Genomic DNA, 17,794 nt, shown 5'->3' on the forward strand with positions numbered 1-17,794 from the left:
TAATTTATATGAAAATTGGGAAATTGATCTGTGAACAAAGATGCAGGTTATTTTGTCACCATGAGGTTTTAGGTTCTCAGGTGCATAGGTAGTCAGAGATGGCTCCAAGATTTCTGCTGCTCTAAGCAAACTGGCATACCCCCCATGCCTGCAGTCACTAACCATTTTGCTGCCTTGAAAGCTTTGCAACTCTTTAGGCAATGACCCCTTCAGCAATGATGGGAGCAGCTGAGAGGGCAATATAGTTAATAAATCAGAATCTGATTCTGCAGACCCTTATGCACATGCTTAACTTTAGGCATAGAGTTAAGCACATGCATAAGTATCTGCATGATTAGGATCTTAAGCCAGTATTTTTATTTTTTTGCAGCACTGGTTTTGCTTGAACTACTAGCATAATTTTAGCATAATATGCAATATAGCAAAGATGGGATAATTATTAAAAAAAACTTTAAAGAACCCACCTGACAGGCAAGCTCTTGCTCTTTTTTTCCCTTTTAATTTTAAATAAAGCTGTCTATGAATTTTAGCCTCAGGAGAACTTCATTCAAATCAATTAATCAGTCAGCCTCTCCAGTGACTAGCTTTCTGGAGACAAAAAAGTCAAAATAGGTTTTGAGAGTGAGTTTTGCATCTTTATGTTAATTTCCTTCTCCAGTTCTATCAGTTTTACACCACAATCCCGATTTCTTGCTCTCCTACTCAGCTCCTATCAACACAAGAGTTCAACATGCAAAGATTAGCAGAATCATGTCCTTATGCTGCAAAGATCTATCCTACAGAGCCAAATTCTGTGCCAATTAGACCTTCTGCTACTTCATACTCCAATCCTCTAAACAGTTATGCATGTGCCTAATGTTATTAATTTGAATAGCCTCATTGATTTCAATGGGTTACTTACAGTTGTACAGTCAAGCACCTGTGTCTGTAGGATGAGGGCCTAAAGGCTTGATTCTGCAAGTAGCTGAGAACTCTCAACTCCAATGAGATGGGGTTGAGGGTGCTCAGTACCTTTTAGGTGCTGACATTCAATAAAGTCAATGGGGATTGTATGAGCTTTAGGTGAATGCACTGCTTAGACCAGTGGCTCTCAACCTTTCCAGACTACTGTACCCCTTTCAGGAGTCTGATTTGTCTCACCTCAAATTTTCAAGTTTCACCTCACTTAAAAATTACTTGCTTACAAAATCAGACATAAAAATACATAAGTGTCACAGCACACTATTACTGAAAAATTGCTTACTTTCTCACTTTTACCATATAATTATAAAATAAATCAATTGGAATATAAACATTGTACTTACATTTCAGTGTTTAGTATATAGAGCACTATAAACAAGTCATTGTCCGTATGAAATTTTAGTTTGTATTGACTTCACTAGTGCTTTTTATGTAGCCCATTGTAAAACTAGGCAAATATCTAGATGAGTCGATGTACCCACTGGAAGACCTCTGTGTACCCCTGGTTGTGAACCACTGGTTTATACCACTTGGTGAACTCCTGTACTGTGGGTCCCCCTCTGTGAACTAGATAATGCTACTGTTAGTAAAAATAAGTGTCATAGCCTATTCCACAAGTAGTCCCACTGATTTAAATGGGGCTAATCATTGTGTAAAATATTATTCCAGGGATTGTCAAACTGGGGGTCATGACCCCTCAGGGAGTCGCAAGGTTATTACATTGGGGGTTGCGAGCTGTCGGCCTCCACCCCAAACCTCGCTTTGCCTCCAGCATTTATAATGGTGTTAAATATATAAAAAAGTGTTTTAATCTATAAGGGGGGGGTCACACTCACAAATTGGTTTTATGGGGTAAACAAAAATGAGCTCTTTTTAATTCCCCACCCCCCCAATGTGTTACTGAAAAAAGTTAAATAAAGTTACAAACAAATATAACATTTTCCCCCTCCAAACTTCACAGTGGAAGTCACACCTCTCTGTTGTGTAACACAGCCTTTGAGCACTGAAGTATCTATGTGAACTGCTGTTAAGTCTCCCCCTGAGAAGGTGATGAGTGTGGCCTGGGTCCCTTGATCCTGCTGCTGCTGGAGGAGGCGGTGGCTGCTGGGGTAGCACAGCTGTTACAGTGCAGCACTGGTCCCTCCTCCCAGCTGCGGCTGCCTCATCTCCCCCCACCCAGCCCGTCCCTCCCCTCCGCCGCTCCCGACGCTGCTGCTGCTGCCGCGGCCACCTCCTCCTCCCCGCCCCCACCCTCTCTCTCTCTCTCTCCATCTCTCTCTGTCCCGTTCCCCCTTTCCCCCGCCTCTCTCCGCCCTGCCGCCGGCGGCCCTAGCAGAGCAGGCACTGCAGGGGGATCTCAATGTAACACCATGACAGGCATCGCCGCCGCCTCCTTCTTCTCCAATACCTGCAGGTTCGGGGGCTGCGGGCTCCACTTCCCAAGCCTGGCTGAGCTCATCGAGCACATTGAGGATAACCACATCGGTGAGTGGCCGGGAGGGGGACCCCCCCCGCAGCACTGGGGAGCGGGGTGCATGTGCAAGGGGCGTGGGGCTGCATGCCGGGCACGGGCAGGGGGAGAAGGTGCCGGGGTGGCTGCATACTGGGCATGGGCGTGTTCGGGGCGCGGGGGGGTGTGAGGTGCAGGAGGCGGCATGGCAAGGCGTGGGGCGGGAGGAAGGGGTGCTAGGGGAGGCTGCGCGGGGGGCACGAGGGGCTGGGGCGGCTGCACAAGGGGGCATGGTTGGGGGGGCAAGCTGGGCGCCGCTGCAGCGGGGAGTTAGTTTGCCTTGGCAGGAGGCAGTGCGGAGAGCCGGAGGAGGCGCGGGGAGGGGGAAGAGGAGGACGGGCACGGCACGCCGCCTGCTGCTTCCGCCCCGGCTCTGGCTGTCAGGGCTCCGGGGAGGGAGGGAGCGAGCCGCCGCGGCGGCAGCCATTCCGCTTCCTCCTCCTCGCCGCCGCTGCGTCCTGTCAGCGCTGTTGCTAGGTGTGGTGGGGAGGCTCGGGCGCTGCCTGCCCGCTGCAGCCTGGCTGCCCTGAAGGCGCCTCTCCGGGGAGGAAGGGTGTCGGGGAGGCCGGCGGCTGGGTGGGCGTGGAGCAGGGCCCCGCCGGCGGGCGGGCGGGGGTGGAGGTTAAGCAGCGGCGGCTGCTGCAGGGGCGAGGTCTGCGTGCGGCTAGTGCCGCGCCTGGGGTCAGGAGACGCCGTGCGGCTCCGGCAGCCGGGGAAGGAGGAACCCCTCGGTGCAGCGCTGGCGGGCGGGGATTCCTCGGCGCTCTGTTGCTGCCATTTGCTGGTGAGCCGCGGCCAGGCCCCTGAGCGGGGTCCCGCCGGCGGGGCATGGGGCTGGGCGCTGCGCCTGTCTGATCATCACCTGTAGGATAGCTCGCTCCCCCTCCCCCCCGTACACCGTGTTGATCAGACAAGCGCTTTCAACAAGTCCCCTGCCTGGGATGCCGCGGTCCCGAACAATTCCCCGGGAAGATCCGCCCTGTGCTCGCTCCGAGGGGAGTGGGGGCAGGGATTATGCCCAGTGCATTATGCAGCAGGAGGTGGGGTGATGACTCGTCAGGCTGCTGCCTCCGGGAGGGTGCCCCTGGGTTTGTATCCGCACAGCAGTTTGCAGTTACGTGCAGGTATGAATGTGTGAGGAATGACCCCGGCTTCAATATGCAAATCCAAAAGTTAACACTGTGACAAAGTTTTTTTTTTTTTTTAAATCTTTCAGTTAATATGTGAGCAAACGATAAAATACGAGGCCTACCTTCTGTACATGGATTTTTCTTAGAATAAGCTTTGTTTAAAAAAAATAGTTTAGCAAATCTACTTTTTTTTTAAATTGCTGTCTAGAAGGTAATACAATTGATGCATTACAAGAAAAAAAAGGTGGGTGAGGTACTATGTTTTATTGGACCAACTTCTGTTGGTGAGAAATACAAGCTTTCATGCTTATACAGAACTGGAAAGTTTGTCTCTCACCAGCAGATGTTGGTCGAATAAAAGATATTACCTCATCCATCTTGTCTTGTTAATATCATGGGACTGATACAGCTACAAGTACACTGCCTTATCAGACCTTATTTTTGTTGTCCCATTTAACAGGGGTTTTACAGTGACTTTTAGGCAATCCCTTCCATGTAACCTCTTTGCTGTGTTTTATTAACAACGTAAATTAAGCTGTCAGAAATATAATTTTCTTCAAAGTAGAAACTTGACAGGTTAGTGACTCCTGATTTGTTTTAATCTGAAAGAGGATTATATTATAAAGAAGATGTAAATAATTAGATTTGCTGTGATTCAGTAAAAATATAAGTAAGCAGCATGCTGCTATACAATGATGAAACACACATGCTGTTCCATTTTATGATTTCTTTAATAAGCAGGCCCAAACATCTGAAAAAAAAATTGAAATTTTGATGAAGTAATAAACTTTAAAATTAGACTTAACTTAAAATTGAGTGTCAAACTGCATTAATACAGTGTTATAGGTGAGATTTAAATTGCAAAACAGGAAATTCCAAGGTATGATTTCCATAACCATAGATGTTTACATGTATGTGATAAAATCATATACAGGAGCCATTCTCTAACTTTCAGATTTAGCACACCATATCTCAGACTGAAAAATACATAGTATACTCTTGTTATAATCTTAATCAGTGTTGTTATAATGGATTCTCATTTTGATACTATACTATAAACCTGTGATTCTCAACCTTTCCCCATACCGTGAGCCATGTTACAACAGGAAAACGTTTTGGGACGTCACTCCCAACTAGACATAAATAAAGGGAAGGTGATCATGATAGTCCCTTCCCGTTTGAATCTGATTGCACCCCCAAGGTTGGGAAGTCATGCTATAAACCAAGCCACGTACCGCCTGATTGCGGCCTGTGGACCGTAATTAGAGAACCACTGCCATACAATTGTACAGAATATTTCATATGCATGAGGGGGAAGGGCAGGCTGAGTTACATTAGGAAACTATACACTTAATTTCCTAATATTTGTGCATTTAAAATTAATGTTACATTAATATATATTTGTATGTAATGCTTTTATTTTCTCTAAAAGAAAGTTGCAATGATCACAGATTAAATACCCACACATACATTCATATGAGCATGAGATATGACACTGCTTTGAGTACATTTATTTGAAGGTTCTTCCATATGGGATCGCACATTCAAATAACATTACATAAATTTGTGGAAAATAGCTTATAGTGCTTGTGATTTTCAAACATCTATAACATTTATTCTGTATCAGTTTTCTACAAATATGTCAAAAGGTTTTTTTCCTGATGGAAGCTGGTAGTCACTGCATGGGCTTGGAAGTCTGTCCATCCTGAGTTTGGTGCAGAATTGGATCTGAAGTGGATTTCCAGTTTGATGTTTTAAAAATACATCCTATTGGAGTTGTCAGTAAAATCAACTGGAAAAATTCTTCCTTGGCGAAGAATCCTGAGCTAAATTCAACCTCAGTGTAAGTCACTGCAACTTCATTGAAGTCAGGGCTTAGTTTGAGTTTGTTATACCCTGAAGATATATGGATGCAACTCCTAGTAAAGTCATTGGGAGTTACATGTGTTAAATTGAACACAGGTCTCAGTTCTTTCATACTAAGACCCTACAAGCTCTTCCACATGAGCAAGACCCCATTACTCTCATGGAGCAGCTTGAAAAAATCCTGACATAAAACTTCCTGAACTTTCCAAAACTCTTCAATTTTGTCATGAGAAATTTCAGCTGAAAGGGAATTTTTTTGAAAGGTTATAAGCATCTGAAAATGCGGGCTTATGAAATTGTCTTCACAATGTGTGTGTTGTGAGCATAATACTATAATATTCTCTGTGTTGAGAATGCTTTTGTCATATACATATACAATCAGGAAGGGATTAATTTTGGACATATAGAGTACATGGTAATATTTCTTTTAAGAATAAATGATGATTTTGAAGACATCTTTTGTACTTTGTATAAGAATAAAAACAATAGGATTAGATTTGATTGTGTTGTTAATTTAAAAAAATAAAATAAAATGTCCTGGGTCATAGGTATGCAAACCGTTAAGGTTTATTGTTAATTTAGACTTGGTCCTGCCGTCTGCTTTGTGAGAATGGATCCTCACAACATGGAATCCCATTGGTCTGCCCATAGGAGTCAAATTGCAGCACTGGGGTCTTAAACAGAATACACTATTCTGATAGTGTATATTTTCATAGAGAGTTACAATGAATCTTGTGTATTAGCAAAATAATTGATTTGAATTTAGTCATTTTGCACTGTATGTGGAAGAGTGGAAGCTACAAAGTATTTTAATTCCTCAATACTAATTAAGGGTCAGTTTTTGCCACCCTCATTCATAAAGTAAGGTACAACTTACTGTGATTAAGGATAGCAAAAACTGGCCTTTATATTTTGGCACCAGAATTCCCTGTTAACATTTCTAATCTTCAAGTGCCAGTGGATGACGTTTTTGAGAAATTCTGTAGTTGCTTTACTTACTTAGAAATACAAAATTCATGAATGCAAGTGTGACAGAACTTGATGTCTATCAATAGATTTTTTTTTTTGGAGCCTTAATGTTAATTTTATGTATTAATTAGTACCTACAGCAAGCAACTGCCATAAAAGATAGATGAAATAACTGGTGCAGATGAGCTGGGAGCATTGCCATCTCTTTCTGTGCTTGGCAGGTAAAGAATAATTAAACTCATGTTTCGTGCCACAGACCTATCCCAACACATACCAACGCTACAGTCTGGTTTTTATGACTGTACAGTGCAGCCTTCTGGGTTGGTTAGGCTTACTCAGGAATAATTATCTCAGGCCTATCAAAGGGACCCCATGTACTCCCTGTTGTAATGGGACCAAATTCTGCAGGAACAACCCCTCCATTCCATAACAACATTAACTTATTCTGTTGCCATAACAGATAACCCTCATTCCCATCCTCTACCTCCACACAAACACACGTACCTACAGTTCCTAGATGAAAATACTCATTAATGTAAAATTAATCAGTGATTATTTTCTATGGTAATTATTTTCTAGGATTTTTTTTATACCCTTGAGATGGCCTGGCTCTACCCAGTTGGCTTTGGCTTCCATGATGTCCAGACTCAGAGCCTCCTTCCCCGTATGTGTTCCAGGAAGCAGGGATGATGGAAGGTGCAGGGAAGGGAGGGTTGTAGCCTGCTTCATGGGATCATCTCCCTGCCTCCTGGGGTTTGGCTGCTATGCAGGCAGCCTAGCTCATCAATCTACACGTTTGACTTTCCTACTCCCTGGCTAGAAGCTGAACGTCAGCTGTGGCTCCCTGATCTATGGAATGGCACAGAGGGCATGGACTCTGATCCAATTAACTCCCCTTTTGGAGTGTGTCGGGAGCCAAGGGCAGCTACAGGTGGGTCCCAGGAAGACAGAAAATAAAATGTTCGGTGCTTGGCTTTAGCAGAATGGCAGATTCCACAGGAGACATGGCCGATGTTGTGGTTCTAGTGGATTGTATTAGCTTTGTGGAAGGAATATCTGGTAAGGGAACAGATACAGTACTATATACAGCCTGTCATTTTGCAGGGCAGTCCTTAAATTCATTACAATTTTCTGATTCAGATTTAAATTTCATCTTCTGGTTTTCTCACAGTAGTTGCTGAAGCCCACTGGGTAGGTCACATTACTGGCATTCTGTGATTTGATTCTTCATCCTTCTACTTCTTACTAGCATTTTTCAGTAGTTGAACTCCAGCCAGAAGAGCAGGGCACACTAGCTCCCTAAAGGTTTAACAGTGCAAGTATCATGCTCTTTTGGTCTTGGGGTGCTCAAACAGAGATTGTTAGAATTCTTACTCATATTATTTATTGCATTAGTTTTCTTACCTTCATGGCTTCCATTGGCCCGAGTTTAATATTTTTCCAGTGTGCAGATCAGGTTGGTGCTGATATCACACTATGTGCTAAATTGATTACCTCTGTGCATGTATGGTTCATCTGGACTGTTTTGCCTCCCTTGATATCCAGCAGGTGTGAGGGTACCAGATGTGAATCAAATGGAATCAGGGTGGATCAGAGTTACATAACCGTTTAATGAATATAAATGGTCTGAAGAGACAAGGAAAAGTGGGAGGGTGGTGGGAGAGAGTAGTGAAGAATCAAGGCTGAGTACATTCTTATCCTTTATGAGGGTTGTATGATATAGTACTTAACTGAGATTCTGAAGCATCAAAAGGGAATCTTTCAGCCTTTACTTGTACTAAGGCCACACAAAATAGACAACTTACAATAACTGAATAATTCAGTATAACTTGCTCTAGAAAATACAATACCGTGTTGCTGCGTGTCCTCCCGGATAGTACCGTATTCATACAGTAGCTTTCACTGTCAAGACTTAAAGCTGGAACTTTTTTTTTTTTTTTTTTTTTAATGGAAATTTTTACTCTGTTCCCAAACATTAGGATTGATGATGGAACAGGGGAAGCTGTTACACTAAGTAGTGGAATTATCAGGAAAAAAAGAAACCTGCAAAGGAGAAATTGAGTAACATAATGAAGGCAGAAAAATTTGGGCACAATATTTTCAAAGTGATAGAAGAAAGCACAAATCAATCTGGATATTCTAATATGTAGCTCACCAGAGGAAAAGAAAGTATGTTAGTTCTGAAGTTCAACTATGCTAATAATTTTTGAATCCTAATGCCTCCAGTATTTTCAAGCCTTCATGGAACATTAAGGCAAAGGGGTCTATAATCAAGGACCAGAGAGCTGAGGTGAAAAAGAAAAAGTGTGTGTGTGAGAGAGAGAAAAGAGAATTCCCATGACCTGCGTGCATAAAGCTTGCTCAAAACTAGTACTTACAATGGTTAACTTGGGCTGTATACTCACTTTGGTAGTAACAGGTGCTAGAAACAATAAATGTAGAGAAAGAGAATAACTTAAGATACTGCATGGGAGAAGCTGTGGACTACTAAGTAAAAAGCAGACCTGAAGTGGGGACCACAATGTATGAAAGATGCAACAACCTTTTCTGAGCCCCTGCAGTCTGGCACAAAGGCCACCTACCCTTGCCATTTGCTAATGGCCTCAGCATGCTTAGATTTCCACAGACACATATTGGTAATGCTGAATTTTGCTGATAGTAAAGTATTACTGCTCAGAACAGCATTAACTTAATACTGAATATGTGTAATATAACACTTTTTCCCCCCAGGGTAACGTACAGATTAGCATCTGGTGTTGTCATGACCCGTTTCTCATTTCGGAGATTCCTCACACTTATTGTGCATCAGCTGTGTGAAATCATTTTTGTATTGAAAGTTGGTATGGCAGCATCGTATATAGGATGTTTTGTGTAGTGTATAGCAATTAAAAGCAGGTTTTGTAGTTAGTTGCTACTCTTTCTTCCATGCAGCTTGCATGAACATATGGGCCTTTGTGTGCAAGAAAACAACAATCAAACATACATACCTGTTGTAAAAATATTAATAATTGTAGTTAGTCTCTTGATACAAAAGAACTAGGGAAACAACATCTAATACTTTTAGTCAACAAAATAATTCTTAATAATGATGCTGGACAAAGCCCAAAGATACATTTGTATTAAGTTTGCACCATGTCCAGTATTTCCACATCTGTAATCTTTGTCATTCTTATGTCAATAATCAAAATCTTTGCATCTGGTGGTGTGGGAGATACAATGGGGTCCTTTAGAGATAAATCTTTAGCCTTTGAAGAGTGTGGGGAGGGGAGGCCCAGGTACTTCAGCAAAGCTTTGTCTATGTTTTAAATAGTGATACTGACTTGTGATTCTGATTAGCAGAGGAGTAGCAGGTTTACAACAGAGCTTCTGCAGATTTAGGGGATTTGCTCTTCAATCATAGTTACTTTGTCAGAAAGTCTTTTGTTATCTAAGAGAGATCTTAAAAGAAAAACAACATCCCAACCTACTGAAAATTATATCAAAAGTACTGTCAGTCAATTAGTATGTTTAAAACAAACGAATTAACCTCTTTTCCTCAACTTGCACCATCACTCATTGAGTGAAGGCTACTCTTTTTTGTTCTGTTATTGGGCATATACCTTATATCATAGTGGCTTATATTTCAGGAAAGCATTAAAGATTGTGTTGTGCCCTGAAAATGTATTTTTAAAATCTCATTTACATGCACTCAATAGTCATAGTATCAGAGGGGTAGCCGTGTTAGTCTGGATCCATAAAAAGCAACAGAGAGTCCTGAGGTGCCACAGGACTCTCTGTTGCTTTCAATAGTCATAATCATCCAGGCCCACAGAGCCTTCTCTCTTTTGTGTGTGCGTGCATGCTATGAAACTGTTTTCAGACCCGCTGAATCTCTTTATGCAGTATATCTTGACTAGTTTTCATAGCCATTTTAAATTAAGTCAAACTGATCTCCCATCTTCTGCCACACAAGGTAGTGTTCTGGAAGATGGGACCTGCCATCTCTAGTTCAGTCCTCTTGTGGTCTTTGAAAGGACTCTTTAACTGGACCAGTTCTGAATTGTTAGCAGTGCAAAACTTGTCCCCAGCTCCATCAACAACAGTTATATCAACCAGAGGATGTAAGTTCTCTCTCATCCTGCCACCAAAGCAATTAACTTCTTTCAGGATCATAGTTTAGGTTTCAGACAAAATATGCACATGAGCTATCTTTCTAGTTTGAATTAGTAGAATGAAGCAAAACAAGAGAGTGTAAGCTCCTGATTTATGCTGGTCTAACTATAGTCAGTGGACCTATGAATTTTAGATTGGTGTGAGAGGAGAACTGGACCCCAAAAATTTCTTCTCATTTGGTCAGTAAAATAAGTGAAGGCAGATAGGAGGAACAAAGCAGATCCTGATGTTTGTTTTCAGCCTCCATTGCATCATGCTTGTGATGGTATCTAGAGAATGGGAACATTCTTTCTGTAGCGAGGAGGTAATTGTCCATTATCATTCACTAAATTATCCTTCAGTCACTAAAGTGCTATTGGCTTATGACTGCAGTAACCTTTCTCAAAGTTAACATACATAGAATGAAACCCTCTTGACATCTGTTTTAACCCCTGATTTTTTTCCAACATATTGCATATTTATATTGGCAGTGATGAAAAAAGCCAATGGGAAAGACATTTTGATTATATGCAGTTCACCATCCAATAAAAATGGATATTAATATTTTAGTTAGTTATTGTTATCAAATACAGGTAAAGACATTTACCAGACTGCATGCTTTCAAGGGTTATTGTTTTAAGAATACTATCACATCCAAACAAGCTATGGCTTTCCAGATCCATCTCTGCTTCTCTTGAATTTTATTCTTAGGATTTGACCTTACATCATCCTAAAATATAATTATTTTTCCTGTCTGAAATTCATTCTACATCCATTCACGTGGAGGCTAAAGAGGCTGTTTTATTTAAAGATGCAATGACATGACTTTTGTTGCTGTAACAAGTGTTCTCATATTGTGGATACCATTGATGAGAATGCTGTGTGGGTAAGGCACAAAATGTTTTTAATGGCTTAATATTTGATCTATGAATTTTACAGGCAAAAGCAGATGAAAATAAACATTTGTAACGTCACAATGTCTGATTTTTTTTTTCTTTTGAGGATTTATGGATTTAATGCCTGACCAACTCCTTTTAGAGTCAATAGGAATCTTTCAATTGATTCCAGTGGGATTTGGAATAGGCCCCTATTGAACTAGGAAGGAATACTGTACTACAATCTGTATTGACTGTGCATCATTTACAATACTGCATCTAAATAAGTCTGGAGGTTAGACAAGAGAATGTTTGAGTTAAACTGAAGATGACATCAAAGACTTCATGCTACATTGCACTAGCATAGAACATATTTAATAGATAATCTTCAACATTTCTGCACTATTGTGTTTCTCTTCCTGGAAAAAACATAAAGGATCATGCCTACTAAACGTAGCATGTGAGGATAGTTACAGGTAGGCTGTAACTCTTATGAGAAATAATATCAAGATGATCAGGTGGCTGCCAATATGATTTCTTTTTCATCTTTCACTTAGTCTTTTCTTCATATTTCATGGAATATAAAAAGAGGATCACCAGAATATGTGCATTAAAAACAGTTCTGTTTTCTGAAAATGAGAAGCTGATATGGATCTGATGGTGAAAGTCTTATCAGAGGTACCTAAGGACATTATCTACTGATTGTCCCTAGTACACCTCTACCCTGGTATAACGCGACCCGATATAACACGAATTTGGATATAACGTGGTAAAGCAGCGCTCTGGCGGATCAAAGCAAGTTCAATATAATGCGGTTTCACCTATAATGCGGTAAGAGTTTTTGGCTCCCGAGGACAGCGTTATATTGGGGTAGAGGTGTACATTTAATCCACCTTTACCTCCACTCTGTAATCAATCTTATTTGTCATCCCTCTATACATGTATACATTAAAAAGCCAAGCAAGGGCTCAGAACCATTTTGTGTTACACTGTAGTGCATTTTATATACAAAACAAATACGTGCATTGGATAGCTACCACTTTATTTTACAGCTGTCCTGAAAAGGTTTGTGTTTGCCTGTTAAGATACTCTTGTTAAATATAATGCTATGTTTCTACAAACATTAGAATCTTAATTTTTTGTTTGGTTTTCTTTGTATATATTAAAAATATAGTAAATTAGATCATACGAGAGATCGGAATCTGAGTAAGCAGCTTTTATATGAATTCTGCAGTACTTTATTCATTTATTGTATTTACTAATAGATCAGATGGAAACTAAAGGGTACACCTGGTAAACCAGCCATATAAAATGCATCCTTGATCCTAAAAGGGGGTCTCTGAGCAGCTGAATGATGCATATTAGTTGTTTAGTTTTAATTATTCTATGTACAAAATATGATTATCTTGATTCTTCTGAAAAAGCTTGTTTTCTCCAAAAGCTAAAATAATTCATTGTACAGTAGAATGGAAAAATAATAGTTCTGATCATTACACATGGTTTAATTAGTTCTTTGATATTAACTCTTTTAATAGTATGTACCCAGCATTCCCAGAATACCACTATTATCATGGTCCCTTTATTTACTGCACAATGGAAGTAGAAATCTTGACCTAAGGCCATGCAGATGGTGCTTGGTAGCGGAGCATTCAGAGGCACACACACACTAAAGTGCACCACTATGAGCATATTAATGTGATGCTTGACTTGAACCAATGTGATTTAGTTTTGATTTTTGATGTAGTATTATATAATTACCTGGTCTGACCAAAATTTAGAAGTTGATTATGCTTTTTAATATTCTCTCTGTGTCTTGGTATGACAATTGAGGAAGAGCTAGAATTGCTGTGTTCCTGAGTAGAGTCTAGAAGGAATGAGAGAGAGTCAGGACTCATCACCTTGCTCTCTGGGCATAGATAGAAACAAACATCACTTTTATAATTCAGAAATCAGAAAAAATAACCTTGAAAACAGAGTACTGTATTGCATACATATTTGATATCAGTGTGAGCACCTGAAGATTAACTTTGCTCCATACTATGATAGATAACGTATGTGGTGCCACCAGTGAACAAAAGGTCTTTGTTTCCTGTGATTGGTAGTTTTATTACAGCTATTTCTCTCTAGTATAATCCTTGCCTAGACTGGAGATTTGGATGATGCACCTTACATGGGTCTACCTTTGAAAGATCATTTGGAAGCTTCACCTGGTATAGAATTCAGATGTTCACCTAGTTGCTGGTGCTAGCTACAGAGTGTGTATTACTAAAGGCTGCATTTGCATTACTAAAGGGATAGCTCAGTGGTTTGAGCATTGGCCTGCTAAACCCAGGGTTGAGTTCAATCCTTGAGGGGGCCACTTAGGGATTTGGGGTAAAAATCTGTCTGGGGATTGGCCCTGCTTTGAGCAGGGGGTTGGACTAGATGATCTCCCCAGGTCCCTTCCAACCCAGATATTCTATGATTCTAAGTCTTGACTAGTGGAGAAATTGCCTCTCCCCCTATGTGTTTACATGGAACAGAGGATGATAAGGCAGAGTTATAAAAAATAGTTGTCAAGACCCAGAAGAATGTGGGAGAAGCAAGATGATCTGATGGCAAGCTGCTGTGATAAAGCCTGACACTTATTTCCACTACCAGAAATGGAGGGGAGTATAAGCAGGTGGAGAAGGGGTAAGAGAGGGTCTGTAGCATTCTTCTTTCTGCTCTCAAACCCATGGATATTTATCTATCCAAAAGCAGGCCCCTGGGTTAGGAAGGTGGAGATGATAAGCAGCCAGTTGTCCAGTAGGAAAATGCTCCAATAAACTCTTTTTGCCTTCTACACCCTTTGGAGGGGACAGTTATAGCATGTCAGAAGAGCCTATGGCTGCACAGGCTTCTAGGGAGGAAGGTAGAAGTCCAGGATCTCCACAGCTTCCCTCCAGGAGGAGGGCCTAGGGCTTGAATCTAGTGTCATCATGAACCTTTCCTGCTTGGGGGGAGGAGATTTATGTGGTTTCCTGCGTGTTCCCTTCTTGCGAGCCATTCCTAGAAAATGCTGGTATTTCCAGGATCAGTTCAAGCATGTGAACACTTTTGAAACATATGACGTCCATACACAATAGTGCTTCTAACAACATTGGGACTGCTTCTGAATGTTGCAATTTCCCTAGCTCCCAGCAGATGCACTAGTTAATTCTGAACTAGTTCAGTGCTAAAGTAGGTGGGAAGCACAGGCATTGCAGCTGTATCAGTTAGTCTTAGCACTTTGTCCACCTTCAGCAACCACTCTAAACAAGATTGCTACTTTTTGGGGTAACCATCCAGATAGTCATTTTACCTGTATGTAATACCCTGCCCTCACTTCAGACAACTATAATGTACACCACCTCATCAGCATTCACTTCCGTGAGATTGCTCTGTTCTTGTGCATACTGCTCCCCACTTTTGGATCTGAAAATTCGCTTGTCACAGAAAAGCCTCCCTATTATTTTGCTGCCAGCTATTTCAAGGTAGATAAGCAGGGCTTTCTTTGCTTTTTGGTCTATGAGTAAAGTCTCCTTTGAATGCCACAGCCTGGACACCTTGTTTCTGGTCAAGATGTTATTGTGTCTGACTGAATCTGGTGTCTATCATAGAGCTAGGACAAAACTTAAGTACGTGGAAGTGCAGCTTAATGAGGTATGAGACAATAATTGGATGTCCAGATTGGGAAGGCAGACCTGTCATTTCTATATTGAGTTTGAGCATGTGTTCAAGCTCCAAAACATTGATCAAGTCTGAGATTATGGTGTGCAACACTGACACACTTTGTAAAGCGTCTGAGGGGAAGAAGTTGGAGAAGCATAATAAGGATAGGAATAAGTAGTGCACAGCCTTTTGAACCTGCTACTGAAGGCTGCTTCTGTGGTGCAGAGTCAGACTTGACAGATGTGGCATGATCTTTCCTAGGATGATTTTATTGTGTATTTGGCCAGGGCACATGGTCTGACAGTTGTGTTAGTATTTCAGAGTGCAGCCGATGTAAGAGTCAAAATAGCTACCAGTAATGGTGGAAGCCCATTCCCATCCTCCATGCAGTGAACAACCAGGGTATGAAATTCCACCTGCCAGCAGTGTCCCTCCTCAGTGAACAGGCCTGGTTTCTCATCCACCACAGTCATTGATGTGGCAAGTGGATCTTTGTCTCCTCCAGGTTATTTCCTAAAGCCGTACCCTCATGGTCATTGTGTATCCATAGAATCTCTTTGTGGGTGCTTAGATACCATTTGTGATGTGTGGCTTGGAGAGATCCCCACTTTTGTCATCAACTTGGCTTTTGGCTGCTACCATGTTTCCTTATTGTATTTGTGGAAGTGAGGGCAGATGTTGAGGAGCCCATAAGCTCCCTATTTGATAACTGAATGCCATAGTTGCAGGCACCAAAAATGTTGCCTGAATGACTGAGAATTCTTGCCAGTTCAAAAGCCAAATCTGTTTCTGTAAGCTGCTCACCAGGCTGGCCCCCGGTGTCTGCTCTTTCATAGACTAGTCTATCCATTGCTGCTTTCTGTATTCCATTTCTTAAGGAGCTGGAATATATGTGTAACATTTTATTTCAGTTCTACAACAATACATACTCCATGTTAACAATAACAATCTAATCTGTGTATTTATATTTCCTTATGAAATCATTAATGGGGAGGGAAAGTTAGTGAATTTGCCTAAGAATAAAGTGTTCCTAAACCAAATTGCTTGTTCATTATTTCTTCTTCTTCTTCTAATTCGCTGCAATAATCAATGACACTAGTTTATGTGGTGGACTGACTTGCAAATTTCAGTTTAGAAAGCAAAGTGATTGTCTTAATACGAAAAATGTATTTGGAACAGTTAGCTTCTCTGGGGTTTTTGTGGGTGCATTCTTATATCATAATATTGACTTGTTGGATTCTTAATTGATTTTTTTGCCTCTAAGCTCACATTACATGATGAATTTGAGCCTTGGATGAATTTTCATACCATTCTGAGTTATAAATCACATGTTTTAAAAAAAAAAAAAAACCTAAATCAGCCATTGCTTTGTCTGAGCTGTGCACATTTTAAATGTTGCATTTAAAAATAGTGAAACAGATATAGTAAAAGTGAGCATTAGCTGATAGATTAATGATCTGCAGAAATGCTGGAAGATTCAGTAGCTGCATTTTCTCTGTAAATGTGAACCTGCAAGTGCATTATTAAAAATTCAAACTGTTTTAGAAGGAGAACTCCTGATTCTAAGGCATTTCTATCTGCTAGACTCCCATTGATTCGTGGAAAGGGCTGCTTGCATTGTTAATGGATACACTTCCCCCAACCCAACCCCTTCTCAGGGAGCACCATGTTTCAGCATTATGTCTGCTTTCTACATGGAAACACTGGGAGAAGTGGCACTTTGCACCTCCTTCTCTTTCCCTAGCCCAGTGATACTCAGACTGAGGCTTGCGAGCTGCAAGTGGCTCTTTAAGAGCTCCTGCAGCTCTTTGCATCACATGATATTAAAACACTGTGATTTAATTATTAATCAATCAGGATACTTTTAGTATGTTATTAACCAGTTGTAGTTGATAAAATAATAATACTTGGTCAGTCAATTTGCACTCATGGCAGGATTAAGTATTATCTAGACCATTCCTGACAGGTGTCTGTCTAACCAGTTCTTAAAAATCTCCAACAATGGAGATTATAATGTATATCAACATATGTTATATATAAACTAAATATTTCCCTGTCATACTATTTAAATATGAATATATAGTACTATAGGAAATAAAACAATTAATTCACACTACTGTGGCTCTTTTGGGTAATGTTGATTACTAATTTGGCTCCTGAACCACTGAGGTCTGAGTATAACTGCATAGCATATATACACAGTGCAGGCCATAGTTTCCACTTGAAAGGCCCAATAGTGAGAGGGGCTGAGCTCCGTCAACTCCTAGTAGAATCAGTGGTAGTGAGGGAATTCAGCACCTCATGTGATTGGGCCCCTAGCAAATCTTCAGAGCATGTTTTTTGCTGCTGTGTGTTTTGTAGCAGCATGTATGCACAAACAAGTTTAAGGCCTGTTAGTATTTGTTTATAATCTCATTTTGTATCTGGCTAATTATTTGCCAGGGAATTGAGTATACAAGTTTATGGAAAACGTTACTCAATTTAGATGTTATAAAAATGTAAAAGTTGTTACCTAGCCATTGCATTCCATTAGACTTGGTATATAATTTAGAAGGGTCATCTTGTGTTGCAGTGTAAATATGCTTATGGAAAATAATTCATATGTCTATTACTGTGTGTGTGTGTATTATTTTTATATATATATATATATACACACACACACACACACACACACACACACA

The 17,794-nt window shown here is 40.8% G+C and overlaps 1 protein-coding gene across 1 annotated transcript in view; it reads left to right on the top strand.

The window, feature by feature from the left end:
* The first annotated feature begins 2,258 nt into the window (after positions 1 to 2,258).
* Positions 2,259 to 17,794, top strand: part of JAZF1 (JAZF zinc finger 1) — a 272,246-nt gene continuing 256,710 nt past the window's right edge. The window contains exon 1 of the mRNA XM_024222727.2: positions 2,259 to 2,445. Coding sequence (XP_024078495.1) covers positions 2,331 to 2,445 — 115 coding nt within the window. The 5' untranslated portion in view covers positions 2,259 to 2,330. The remainder of the gene's footprint in view (positions 2,446 to 17,794) is intronic.

This window comes from Terrapene carolina, unplaced genomic scaffold (assembly GCF_002925995.2).
Source record: "Terrapene carolina triunguis isolate 2854851 unplaced genomic scaffold, T_m_triunguis-2.0 Scaffold84, whole genome shotgun sequence".
NCBI lineage: Eukaryota > Metazoa > Chordata > Testudines > Emydidae > Terrapene > Terrapene triunguis.